The sequence below is a fragment of the Vanessa atalanta genome, chromosome 4 (assembly GCF_905147765.1).
Source record: "Vanessa atalanta chromosome 4, ilVanAtal1.2, whole genome shotgun sequence".
Classification (NCBI taxonomy): domain Eukaryota; kingdom Metazoa; phylum Arthropoda; class Insecta; order Lepidoptera; family Nymphalidae; genus Vanessa; species Vanessa atalanta.
Window position 1 is genome coordinate 9,729,628 of NC_061874.1, and position 14,905 is coordinate 9,744,532.

Here is a 14,905-nt window from a genome sequence, read left to right on the forward strand (position 1 = left end):
ATTATGTCTTAAATTTCAAATGTACAAGTTACAAGTTATTTACTGACCAATACTTGTTTTAGTTCAGTTTTTGTACTTATATGTATGTATTAATTTAAACCGCCAAATGACAACAACTGTTACCTGATAATGGTATGGATAACTAGTAATACATTATGAGCAATAATTATTTTAGTTCTATTAAGTAAATACATTGCAGAATTATAGTCGTAAATACAAAAATCAAATGAAAAGAATACTAGTTAAATCTATAATTAAAAATAAATTTAAATAATTGCGACAAAAACTTGTATGCCATTTAAATAACCGCTTCAGAAGGCATCAGCATTGTGCGTTTAGTATGAATGATATATACATATATTTTTTTAAATTCGTTGTACAACGCACACTGCAGTGTCTGTTATTAACCGACGAGACGTAGACGCTTTTATACCGACGATAAATAAATTGATAATTATACATTGTTATAGTTCTATTAGTGAAAAAATGATAGCGATATTAATATTGTTGGTTTTAGTTTTACTCGTTTTAATATCTTGGTTAATATTGGTTAAAGATTGTAAAACGTTCAATATTCCGGGGCCGAGACCTTTGCCTTTATTGGGCAATGGACTTTTATTTATAACAAAATCAAGAGGTAAGTCACGAATATTATTGAATATATAGACTATTAGTAAAAATACATCGTATTTAGTAGTAAGTTAAATATATATTTATAAATAGATAGCTTGTGATAATTAATAGATATGCGCACTATGTCAAATCTTATTTATATTAAAACAATACACATGATACAATAAAAATAAATAAATTATTTAATAAATAGCAATAATAAAATAAATTTATATTTGTCTTTTATACGTAGATTACAAAATATTTTTTGTGAGAATTATAATTAAAACGATAACGAATTTTAATGAAAACTACTGTAACGGTCATTTTTCTGTCACTATTATTAAACATATAATAAATAATAATAATAATACGGTCTTTCTTGGGTAAATCAGATTATTAATTAAAATTTGGAATTATTGAGAAACTAGACGAAATTGTATCGTTATTTCATGTGCTTTGTGTCTATATTTAATATGCTCCTATTCTACTCAGAGGAAGTAGACCAAGATTGGGTAAAAATTAAATTAACGTCTTTGGATCGATATATAATATGCCTGAATCTTATAATTTTTGCTAACATTATATATAAATATATACATCAATTATACGGCTATTACTAAGTATTTACCTAATTATTATTAGTGAATCATTACAATTTCCCCAGCAGCATAAAACGATAAATTTAAAGCGCATAGGTGTAAATTAGTTTATATATTATTTTCTTGTAGAGTTACAGTCATCATCCACGAAAGGTTTTACGTTATATATGTTATGGCTACTTTATTACATAATTATGGCATAAACAGTTTATTGAAAATAAAGTGAAGAAAGATAATTATTTATAAGATAATCATGATTATTTTCAAACGTAGTACATTAATTGCAGCCGTGTAACTTTAAAATGATGTATATTAATCATATAAAAAAACATGCATCACTCATAAAACAAGTATATTTATTTTGTGCCGATTCTAAACATTATATATTATAACTATATATACAACTTACATTTGTAGTTAAAGTGCCAAAATACTAATATTTACTTTTTAGGTTTAAACAATGTATTGAATTTAACATTTCACAAGCTTATATTATGCTATTTGAATATTAATCAGTATTTTTTACATAAGTAACATTTGTATTATTTTATAGAATTCTTAACTTGAGGCCATCGAAGGTGATATATGGTTTCGGAATTCCTACGCACAAATAATTGCACAAAAACGCGTACTTTAATCACGCATATATATAGTAATAAAATTATAACACGTATAGACTGACTGTATCATTCTATTCCATGCGATTTGTTGATAGCTCTGCTATATTATGTACAACAAACAGTTCTTAATTAATACATTTTTATTTCATTAAAAAAATATTCCATTTAATTATTTATATCCACTAAGTATAACTTACATAAGAACTTCGCCAATATTCAAATTTTTTTGGGAATCCATAATAGACCGGGAGATGATGACACAAAATTCTAGGTCATTTGTACCAGTATGGCGGTTCTTCAGGGGTCTAATTACTTAAAGGCAAAAAGGAAAATGATGGATGGATGAAAATCCAGAACCGCCATACTGGTACAAATGACCTAGAATTTTGTGTCATCATCTCCCGGTCCATAATGAATATCATAGATTATTTATTCAAGATCTCGTCCAATAATATCGCGTCAATGTCAAAGTTATGTTTATATTACGTAGGCGCGCCCTTCCACATTAAATTATTTAATTTGAACAAAAAAATAACTTATCTAATATACAAATATAATTGATATTATTATGCCGTCTACCACTATAAAAAAACCAGATGTCTTGGAATGCGTCTCACGCACTCTAAGACATCTGAGACATCTTGTAAGCAGGAGTGCCGAAATTTACTGTAAAATAAATATTTACATATATATATTTTAATACGCTTCAAGGTCGTCAAGTATTAGTATTACACGGTAGAGTAAGATCGTATCATATTTTGTTATTGTCAATTCCAAAGGTGCAAATTTTAAATAAAAAATAATCAGTTCCGTACTGGTAAAAAAATATGATTTATAAATTAAATTATTACTTTCATAACTATTTACGGGATCCCAATATTTTTACGTCGAAAGTGTTTCGACGTTTTCGGCTTTTTTGATAAAAATTATGTTAAACTGTCATCAATGTTGTATTAACATTTGGGAACACTTAACAACACTCCCAACTCCATAAGAAATCATACATTTTAGAGGAGCAATGTATGTCTGTAAGAGTATGACGTTGAGTAGGCGTTAGAATCCAATCAGAATGGATCAGAGTGCTTTGAGGTATTTACAGACTGTTAGAGATAAATACATACACTTTGTATAAACCATTAGTCTCATAACAAAGAAAAATAAAATACTTTAAACGCAACAACATAATAACAATTAGTCATTTAAATGTTTTAATTACAATTATTACTTACTAACTATATCCGGATGATCTCTAAATCATTCATGCGACCAATTAAGATAATAAGGTGTTTTCACATACTTGCATTTAGATAATAAATTTTAATATGTAACGAGCCTAGGAAGTCGACACAATAATTTTACTTACTATAAGTTCTATCACTATTAGATGGTCCATTTTTCATTTGCTTACCGATGACAATAAAATAAATAAAGAAATAACCTATATCTTAGTGTCGCATGGATTATAACTCTGCAAGTATTTATGTAATCAGGATGACAATATAATAATTCGGTATAATCTAGCTAATCTGACCATATAACCTACAACATTTCTGTGGGTAGGTGTTGAGGGTATAAACCCTGGACTCATTTAGTTTATTGATGAGTCGTATGGCATTTAATATTGCTTTAACGAAATGACAATTAATTATATTATATTAATAAGGTTTTTTTATTTCCACTTTATAAACAATAATAATTTTACGTTACTAATTAGGTACCGACTTTATTAAATGCAATAAATGTCTTTCAGATTAATTTTGTAACAGCTGATTATATTGAAAACAATAGTCATCTTGGTCTTTTTGGCCATTATTAAGTCAACTTACATTATAACTTACGTCATAACTTTTATATATATTAATTGATAGGGATCTTAGAGGATTTTTATCATTTTAAATTAAAGGTTCAAAAAAACCCTGTGAACATTTTATTTAAAATAATAAAAATATAATAATACGATTGAATTCAAATTCCGAATTTAAATGTTTTGTATCTTGAAAATAAATAAAGAAAAATATTATGATAACTATATCCAGCGAACTTTTTTTTTATTTATATATTTTTGTCCTCTCCATTTTTACAATATTTAGTACGTTTACTTAATGCGTTACCTGGTTTGTTTACTATCACCACTTGTTAAAAATTTTTCGAGGTCGATTGACGAATACGCTTAAGAAGTGGCTATACGTTGTTGACCTTGCTCGATTGACTGTTGCCGATAAATATGCTGCACGGAAATCTCATAGTACGGGATCCCGCAACAAGATTTGTACATTAATAATGTAGATAATCAAAATCTATTTTTTAAGTATTATCAGAAGTGGGAATTCAATTTTCATAAGGTGAAATTAAAAATTTGCCGCCTTTACTATTAATTAAAATATTATTGATTGACTTTTAGTGAAGTATTTACAGTCCATGCTGTAATAGTATTAAATTAAACTAAACCTTAAGTTTTGTGCAGAAACTACTACAAGCTGATTACTTATTTTACATACCTATATATGTGTGTATTGAATTTTATCTAATTAGAGAATTTATTTCTAGATTTCCTGCCTCTTCTTCATAGGCTAAAAGAAGAATATGGCAATGCATACAGAGTGCACCTGCTGCACACCGCTTATGTTGTCCTGTCACACCCCAAGTATATGGAGGTACTACTTCTACTTCTCAATTGGACTACAAATTGAACTTTACATTATAAATATTTTTACTAAATTATTACATATTTTATTATTTCGGCTTTATCAAATAAGAATAAATTAAAACGAGTACGTTAATTGTATCACAATTGAAATGATTATTTCGTAAAAAAATCAGCCATATTGTATTTTTAAGTAAGTCCTACTTCAAAATGTAAAAAAAAAACTATTTTTGTGACAGGGCATCATGTCTAGTACAGAAATAATAACTAAAGGCCACTCGTATTATTTCCTGAGACCCTGGCTTGGAGATGGACTTCTCACATCTACAGGTATAACCGTCAAACTATTATTATATCACAATATTATGTTGCTTCGTATGTATATATTTAATCTATTATTACTATCATTTTGATTGAGATATCCACATTTCAAACATCGAAAAATAATAAAAGTCACTCCAATGTACAATGATATATGATATTTATTGGGTGGCCTCTACATATAGAGGCTGAGTAAATAATCGCTAACCTGCCAAGTTTACAGGAATATGCCATTAAAAAAAAATAAACAATATACTGCCTTCGCTCAAATTATTGTGAAATAGTAATGTTATTCGCATGACAATATAATAATTCCATTCCATCGAGCTGATCATTCACTCTACACACTTTTCCTTCGATTCATTTTGACAATTTTCGAACTTTTATACCGATGATTGAATGAAATTTAGCTAATTTATACCGTACCGGATCATATAGTTATAAAAAATACGGCAATCTCATAATCTACACTTATTATTTGAAATTCAATTTGAACCGGACTACGAGGTGAGGAGACGACATATAAACAAGGTCATCAAAAGTTTATCACAACGTTATTCCCAATATTATCAATGCGGATAGGAAACACTTCTACTCTCATATATAAGTAAATAATAATAAAAAAATATTACAATAAAGAGTAGAGCTACGAACTTTTTTGAATGAAAACGCCGTGAGAAAAGTTGCACGTGTCTGATAAAAATCGACCCCATATGTTGTCGATTGCTCTTGCTTTACACATATAATGTTTCACAGTAATGGAGTCCTGAGCTCAGCATCGCACTATTGGGAGGTAATTTACTTTATACATAAATGAATTCGTTAAAGGTCACAGATGGAGAACAACGAGGAAGTTCTTAACGCCGGCATTTCATTTCAACATACTGCAAAACTTTTTACCAGTTTTCTTGAAAAACGAAAAGATTTTGATAAAGAAATTACAAAATTACACGGACGGTAAAGCTTTCGACGCTTTTCCCATTATTGCTTTGACGGCCTTGGATAATGTAACAGGTAATCAATATTTTCACTCACTTAATTTATACAAAATACTTTCTTATAGATACAACACAAAAAATGTATCAAAACCTGAACAAACCTACAAATTATTATAAAAAATACCAAGCCGTACACGATATTTTCCTATGGCATTGTTATCAAAACGGAAGCGCTATTAAGTGTCTGAATTGCTAGTCTCAATATTTCTACATACGTCATTCTCGCGTATTTAAATTTTAGCAAGAACTTTGTAACTAAGGTTTAGCATTGAGTTACATGAATATGTATAAATTACAATTTTTTCCTTTCCGTAAAAAAGTCTTTTAGGATTTTAATATGTAAGTGACGTTGTTGAAACAATACACTTATAAAAAAAATTAAATATATTACCGATATATATTTGTACTTTTGCTCATAAAATAAAATCGATAAAAAATAAGATTTTTTTCAGAATCTATTATGGGCGTTTCTTTCGATGCTCAAAGTAATAGCGAATCAAAGTATGTAAAGGCGATTGAGTCGTAAGTATCTTTGTATAACCAGAAATATTTTTTATATTATTTTACGAACTCACAGTATTACCTTGTATACAATTTTAGTCTTTCTAAGATCCTGTCATTGAGAATGCGAAATCCATTCATAGGAGAAGACCCAATATTCAATTTGCTTCCGTATAAAAAGGTACAAGACGAAGCAACTGAAATACTGCACTCACATACGAGAAAAGTAATCAATATGAGACGCAAAGAATTGGAAAAATCAAACATCACTAATTTTAATGAAAACTCTGATTTAGGTATACATTAATGAAAATATATTTTGGGAATTTTGAAACGTTGCAGACTATTATACAGTTTTTGCAGTTTTATTTCTGGCTAATAAAAACAATGTCCTACAAAATTATCTAGATACATTTAAAGTTTTTGTTCTTACAAACAGTTCAAATTCTTTGAGTTATATTAAAATTTATTATTATTTTCTTATTCAATTTACATTGAATTTATTTATTAACTTGTATGTTTCAGGTATAAAAAATAAACATGCATTTTTGGACCTACTCCTCTTATCTAAAGTCGACGGTAAACAAATCAGTGACGAGCACGTGAGGGAAGAAGTGGACACATTTTTATTCGAGGTAACTTCCGCGAAAATTTGTATGTATTTTTTTTATAACAGGTCTTTTTATGTTCAAGCTGAAACTTTTTATACAAAAAAATACATATTTTTAATATATATAAATATATTTAAATAAATAATTCCAATGTGTAATTAAATATTTTTTTGCCCATAACAATTTGGTTTGTCATGAATCTTGCGACATAATATTTATTTTTCATTAAGACTTAAAAATCCATACTTATTTATTTCATATTTGATATAATATTTAATATTATTAATATTATAAATGCGAAAGTAACTCTGTCTGTCTCGCTTTCACGTTTCACTAATGGACTGATTTAAATGAAATTTGGTACTCAAATAGCCTGAGTGTCAATGTCCTTTACATTGGCTACTTTTAATTAGGAAATAAGTGCTGTAAATGGTTGAAAAGGGGGATGAAAAGTTGTAAGTTGTAGAAAGTATTGTCATGTTTAAAACTATAAGCTTATATTTTAGACTGTACACTTATAAACTAACATATCATGACACCCACTAAGGAGCAAATTTTGGAAATTCTATCCTTAAAGGGGAAATAGGGGTTGAACGTTTTAAAACGTTTCATACGAAAATCCGTATTTTTTAAAGTTAGAAACATGAAACTTAATTTTTGGGATACTGATCAAAAATAAATATAGATAATCTACCACTAAGGGGGTGAAATAAGGGATGAAAGTTTTTATGGAAGTCCGTCATTTTTTAAATTAACAACAAGAAACGTTTTTTTAGATACTGATTAATAATGAGTAGATACGTATTTAAACGTTTCTGGATATTTTACGCCTAAGGGGAGAAATAGAGTTTGACATTTCGTATACAGGTTAGTCTGGGAGTCCGTCATTTTGAAGTTAGAAGCTCGAAATTTTATTTTTGGGCTACCGATTAAAAACGAGTTGATTCGCATTTAAGCGTTTCTGGATATTCTACTCTATACACACCAATGTGGTATACAAAGAGGTCTTACATTAAAGTAATATTTTAAGTTAATTTGTAAATATATTCATATTCTACGCGAGCAAAGCCACGGGTAACAGCTAGTATAATATATATTAAACACGTAAGAAAAGAGCTGATCACTTTCTTTAATTTTAAAAGGTTTTAATTAAGGTAATATATTTTCAGGGTCACGATACGACAAGTTCCGGGATTTGTTTTGCACTATATTGCCTCTCAAAACATCCGGAAATTCAAGAGAAAATTCTCGAAGAGCAGAAGATTATCATTGGAGAAAACTTAGACAGGGATCCAATATACATGTATGTTATGCTTATGTTACTATTTAATTTCATACCTTTAATCTTTATTAATGTGACTCTTAGAATTTCTCAATTGGTAAAATACATGAATAATTTGTATGTAATATTCTACAGGGAAGTGCAACAAATGAAATACTTAGAACTAGCTATTAAAGAGAGTCTTCGGATATATCCTTCGGTACCTTTGATAGAAAGGCTCGTTACGAAAGACACAGGTGAGTTTTTTTTTTTTGAACAAAATTATAAATATTTACTTGGTGGTAGGGTTTTGTGCAAGCCCGTCTGGGTAGGTACCACCCACTCATCAGATACTGTACCGCCAAATACAAAAATACACTGTATTGTTGTGTTCCGGTTAGAAGGGTGAGTGAGCCAGTGTAATCACAGGCACAAGGGACATAACATCTTAGTTCCCAAGGTTGGTGGCGCATAGGTGATGTAAGGAATGGTTAATATTTCTTACAGCGCCTTTGTCTATGGGCGGTGGTGGCCACTTACCATTAGGTGGCCCATATACTCGTCCGCCAACCAATGCCATAAAAAAATTAAAAAAATATATTGTAAACTATAATTTTTGTGTTATGTAAATAATAGAATTGAAATGAAATTATTCTTAATATAATAGCGAAAATGTTAACCATTTTTTTATAATAATGTACGTAACTGTATAAGCGTTATAACGATCAAATATTTATTGTCTAAGCTATAAATTAATTCATAATTTATTTATTTTTATTAATTAATAATTATTTATTAATGAATTATTCTAGTCTAATGTAAGGATGTTAGCATTCTGTTACTGTTCTAAAAAATAAGTATTCTCATATACATATTTTTTATTGATGAATAAAATGCTTGATATTATATATTTACATAAATATATTTAGATTAAACATTTTATTTAAAATAGTATCATCAATGCTTTTAAAATGTTAAAATAGTAAATAAATTGCTGTATGGACAGTGGTACACTTCCCGACATTATAAGACGCATTAGTTCCTTTAGTTTCATGAAAGGAGAGAAAAGATATTTTTTTCACATATATATGTATATTTGCAAATATTAATTGTGTGTTGAAACAAAATTAAATATTAATATATAATTAATGTTTAATATTGTATTTATACATCAATGCGTAAGAAATATTTTTAGTAACGATGGTTTTAAATATTTATTATTGCAATATGGGTTTTCCCGCCGATATGTGTATACAGAGATAGTTACCGCAAACGCGTCAAATAGTGTAAGTAACCAAACGTGCCAAATTTTAAACGACTTCATAAAAGAAAGGAATTTTCAATTCGGTTGTATTTTTTATATGATTGTCCCTTTGAAACTCTTTGGAATTGGAACCTTTTTGGAATATTCTTTCTTAGGATTTATTTCTCTATTTTTTTTTTGTCATAAAATGGTATATATTGTATTAAGCTTATATGGTGTCACTTGTGTAATTTAGTTTAAAAATTACAAAAGTCATACACGAGTTAAACGCCAATCCTCTTTATTCCAACAGGTATAGAATATCCAATAACTATAAGTCACAGTTGCCTAAATAACAATGACTTATTTATTAAGAACTTACAGCAAAAATGAAAACGCTTACGTCATTTCGGTTACTACTATACCATAATTATTACAAAAATGCAAATTACGTTGAGTGATGTCGTTAATGTTGATAAAAAACGTTTACGCAATTCGTTACCTGTCTTGTGAGACAACAAGTGTGTTTTAAACAGAATCAAAGATCACTGTCAATGCACATTAGTACATTATGGATATTAGTACAGTATATGTCTATAAATAATAATAAATATATTTTAAAGCGTAATTTTCAAGACAATCACTCGCATTTTATTTTAATCAGCTCTCAAATTCGGAATAATTATATAATTAAGTAACTAACTACTAGTCTACCAAAGAACTTCCCTTGAACTGTCAACATTGACTGAATTATTTACCAGTGAACGTAAATTATTCCTAACCGAGATTTATCTACGTATACAGAGAATTAAATTATTGTTATGTTAATGACTTTATCCCGTGTCAACTTCCTAATGAAAAGCTGGTATGGGCACGCATCCCATGAAATAAATAGGTAGGTATTTCAATGAATCTACATATGTTTAGGTTAAACATCACGATAAAATTTAATTATTTCCCCGAGAAAATAACGTTTTTCGGTAATGGAAGGGATATTTTCACATCCATTGTTCAAGACCTAGAATACTAAATAATAGTGAATTTAATCTAAATATGAATTAATAAATAAATCAGCACATATTTTTCAAATTACATGTAATCTCCATTGAATGAATTATCTATTGTCAAGCTCACGAATAAAAAACTCGGTTAATTTGCAGACAACAATAATAGAATAATCAATTAGCTGCTCGACGTGAAATCCTGTTATTGTTTAAAGACAACATTTCGAATCCTTCATTTTATTTATTTAAGTATAAATAAATATAAATAATTAATGTTTGACTATTTTACAACATTAAAAAAATCAGCCTTCTTGATTGACATGTCATTTTAACAGACGTGACGCAGTAATTGTTATCCCATCAAAAACATAAATGTAAAAATGAGAGCCAAGTTAAATATTATGATATATACCTTGGTTCTTGTCTTCAACGACAAAAGAAGTGAGATCTAAATTTTTGCCAAGTTAAATAGTCCTTTCTGAAATTTATTTATAACTACATAAAATATCATTTCTTCTTAGAACTTGGGATAATATATTGTTGCCTAAGATCTGACTTGGCTTGACTTGGCAATTTGAACTTTCTAGGTCACCTGGAAGTAGGTTATAGTTTTGATCTATAGGTCAGTCAGTGATAAAAATGACGATTTTTAGACGTTAATATCTAAATAACCATTTTAGATGCGTTTATGAAATTTAGAACACATATGTATCTCGCGAGTCTCAATATATGAGCCAAATTTGACACATTTATGTCAAATAGTTTTTGAGTTATGAGGAGGTCAAAAGTGGCTCCAAATGGTTCGTGTAATATTACACACGGTGCTGCACGCCAGTTCTGCTATGCTACTAGAACTTGGCTGACACGCTTCCGCGTGTCTAGATTACGTACAAAGATTTACCATTCCCTATATTTGTAATAAAAAATCTAATCTACAGTAACATGTAGCGGTCGGCCTTCAAACTTTATGCAGTAACGTGTATGCTCTCGGAACTAGCCATTTAAAGGTTGACCGCCTCTCAACGTATAATCAAAAGATAAAGTCGATAGTCCAGTGGTTAAAATACGTGAATCTTAATTGAAAATTTATAACCCGGGCATGAACCACTTGAATTTTCTAGTGCTTCCTAAGTGATTTTAATGAGAAAACGGTTGAAAACATGTTTCATATGAAATATGTCATATGTGCATCCAGAAGTTCTAAGCCTGCTTCTGAATAATGAAAGGTTCTACACCAGCTGAAGCATTTACGAGCTGTTACTTTAGAAGCCTACCCCAACAATGGGGCATATATATTATATACATATGTATGTACATAATAGTAAAAGCCCGACTTTGGGGTTGCTTTATCATTTTAAAACATGTAAATGAAAACATAATCATAAAAAATATGTTTATGTCAAATAATAAATAATTCTTTGATTGAAAAGTAATTCTAAATTTATTTCTTACAAACAAAAAATATTTTTGCCGTAAGTTAATCTTTACACTACAATCAAGTCATTTTCAGTCATTCGTATCACTAAAACTATTGAATCGAACTGTAAATTGTAAAAGGAGATTATTTCTAAAAAATGTTCCGATAACCATTATAAATTATTCTGATAAAAGAATGCTAAAGATCAAATGTCATAGAAATAATAAACATCGTGATGTTACTGTGATTTATCTATTAAAAATAAATACATATAGTGTATATATATAAAACGTATCCTTTACAAATATAATTACAGAACATAATACAAAAAATAGGATATTATATAAAAAAATTAAAATATTGTGTAATAGTAACGATAATCATAAAACAATAACCTAAATCCATATTTTTCCAGAGATCGATGGTCTAAAAATAAGAAAAGATACATCGGTGATAGTGAACATTTTCGAAATGCATCGAAACCCCGAAATTTACGATAATCCAATGGAGTTCCGACCTGAGAGATTTGAAACTTCATCACCTACAGCGAAGAACGCCTTCAGTTGGCTTGCTTTTAGCGCTGGCCCGAGGAATTGTATTGGTAAGAAATTAACGATAAAATTAAACAAAATGAGCGTTATTGAATCAGTTATACAACACAATACTGTATGTTATTAATGCAATGCACGGCATTACTTAATTAATTCGTAAAATGCATCATATAACTTCACGCAACAGCGTAAAACCAAATCAAAAATACATTGTATTAGCATGGTAAAGTATGTAACCGCATTATAAGTTTTACAAGTCAAGTAAACTAATCATCAATAATTAAAAATGCATTAAAAACTAAACAGAATTAAGATTGATTTCTCTCAAATACTCTGAGAAAATAAATGACGTTAAACGAGCGATAGATAATATCATGGGCGGACACTGAACTACAATTCTTTAAAAAATATATGTATGAACCATTCATTGTCTCATATTGTTTTCAAATTATCCGACCCGATATTGGTGTAGGGCGCCGATCCGAATCGGGGGAAGTAAAATGTATAAAATATGTATCTGCCTTTCATATTGTCCGATCCGATATCGGGCACCAAAGTGTTGGCGGTACCATCGGATGCCGTGAGGTGTCGGACGATATTGTTTGTAAGTGTGCCTATACGTGCTTTTAAATTGTCTCTGTGTGCGCAGAGCCCTATGCCATATTTTGCATTTTTGTTTCAGGTACGTTTTATAGCTTGCTAAAAAGAGTATAAAATGTTTCCTTTGAATATCTAGCTTGCACAATGGGATGTATCCAATACTTTCTTTGTTCAGATCTTTACTTTATTCTTTTTGCGTCTCAAGTATAATATAATAGACACAGTAAATAAAATTTTCTATTATAGTTGCTATATTATATACCGGAACGATGTTGTCGAAAATATGTGAAAATAGCACATGGTGTCGGCTATCGGCTGTCAGCTATCGCCGTCCGATACCGAATTCGGATCGGATAATGTGAAAACGCTCTTACGCTCACGTTCAAGTTCGTTAAGTACGTCAGCATTAAAATAAGTAATGTGTACATTATTTTTTCAGGTCAAAAATTCGCGATGATGGAAATGAAAGTCACAATTGCCAGTATCATAAAGAATTTCGTAGTGCTGCCGGAGGACGTGCAAGATATAGGACTCTGTGCTGAACTTATATTGCGATCCGATACCGGAGTTAAATTGAAATTGAGACCTAGAGATAAGAAGTACTAGATACAAAATCAAAATAGAACTTATCGAATAAAATAATGACTAGTGACTACTACATTCAGCGCACACTCGCTCCACTAACATAGTGTGGGCTCCAAATTGAAAACTTTGTAACTTTTATATTTTGCAACAGCCATTTGATTAATGAAAGTACTTTAAATCACGTAATCTTATAAATAAAAATGGATATTAGTACAGTATATGTCAATAAATAGACTTCGAAACAGTTAAACCGATCAGCAAGAGAGCTCATGCGTATTTTTCAAGGAGGTTATTGTAACTCACCGTGGAATACCGCTGTAGCATAATAATTTCTTTACCATGCAACTGATTAAAATGACAATTGACAAACATATAGGGTTATCTCTTCCCGATTTTGCTTTTTGAAAATATAAAACTAAAACTGTACTCTGTAAAATTTCATGTATTCGAATTCGAATCGTGTTAGCTTAACGTGATAAGCAAAGTTATTGGTAGGTTTATTGAACGAAACATATATTTTTAATATCTAGTTAGTAATATATTTTTCTAACCCAAGGTTGAGTTTTCATTTTTATAAAGTAATTATATAGATTTAATTGTCTTTGTCTAGAATTTTACGTTGTACTGGTGACATAATACTATTTAAAAGTAATAGAAAAAAAAAATCCCATTGGTCCTTTAAAAGAATGTGTCGACAATTAATAAACAATAAAACATTATATTATTTTAAATTTTAACAATATTTATTTGTGCTTCTGTGGGTTGGTACATTTCGGCACAACGCGGTCCAATTATAATTGTGATATAAAATAAATAAATTAAGTATGTCTAACTTTTTATAAATATATTATTAGAATAATAATAAATTTTACCACATGTTACTTTTTTTTAATACCACTATGCTATTTTTTTTAAAGTGCTTCTAGTAATTCTCCCGACTCAAAAGGGGTATTATTAGTTCATCTATATAGTGTGTATCTCCTAAACGGATTAATTGACTTTGATTATTTTTTTATTTAAGGTGAGTTGATCAAGAATATTTTTAGTTATGTTTAAGAAAATTCGTTCAGCTCTTACGTAATCATCCCTTTTCTAGTTGTTGAAGAGATATGAACAACTTGTACTACTACTCAGATAGATTTAAAATTGAGTATCCTATACTTTAATAATTTTGTAAAAACCAGTTAAGCCTGACCTGATGCTGCATTATCACCTGGAATCCTTCCTTGTTGGGAACAAACGTGATATAATATTGCTTGCTGATGATACTTCTTTAATTTTTAAAATTAATAGAAACCAAGTACGTATATAGTATGAAGATGTAAACAATGCTAT

The 14,905-nt window shown here is 29.2% G+C and overlaps 1 protein-coding gene across 1 annotated transcript; it reads left to right on the top strand.

Annotated features, from left to right (window-relative positions):
* Positions 1 to 389: 389 nt before the first annotated feature.
* LOC125077588 (cytochrome P450 4C1-like) lies at positions 390 to 14,448 on the top strand. Its single transcript, XM_047689544.1, has 11 exons — positions 390 to 637; positions 4,382 to 4,488; positions 4,718 to 4,808; positions 5,628 to 5,813; positions 6,250 to 6,319; positions 6,398 to 6,594; positions 6,824 to 6,933; positions 8,079 to 8,212; positions 8,327 to 8,427; positions 12,250 to 12,435; positions 13,425 to 14,448. The coding sequence occupies exons 1-11, from the start codon at positions 487 to 489 to the stop codon at positions 13,589 to 13,591; spliced, it is 1,500 nt and encodes a 499-aa protein (XP_047545500.1). The 5' UTR covers positions 390 to 486; the 3' UTR covers positions 13,592 to 14,448.
* The last annotated feature ends 457 nt before the right edge of the window (positions 14,449 to 14,905 follow it).

What these genes read in the sequence shown, in the direction of transcription:
- LOC125077588 (XM_047689544.1), top strand. Translation starts at nt 487, where the DNA reads ATGATAGCGATATTAATATTGTTGGTTTTAGTTTTACTCGTTTTAATA. An exon ending in GGCCTTGGATAATGTAACAG is followed by an intron (nt 5,814 to 6,249) that starts GTAATCAATATT and finishes GATTTTTTTCAG; the next exon opens with AATCTATTATGGGCGTTTCT. An exon ending in TAATGAAAACTCTGATTTAG is followed by an intron (nt 6,595 to 6,823) that starts GTATACATTAAT and finishes TGTATGTTTCAG; the next exon opens with GTATAAAAAATAAACATGCA.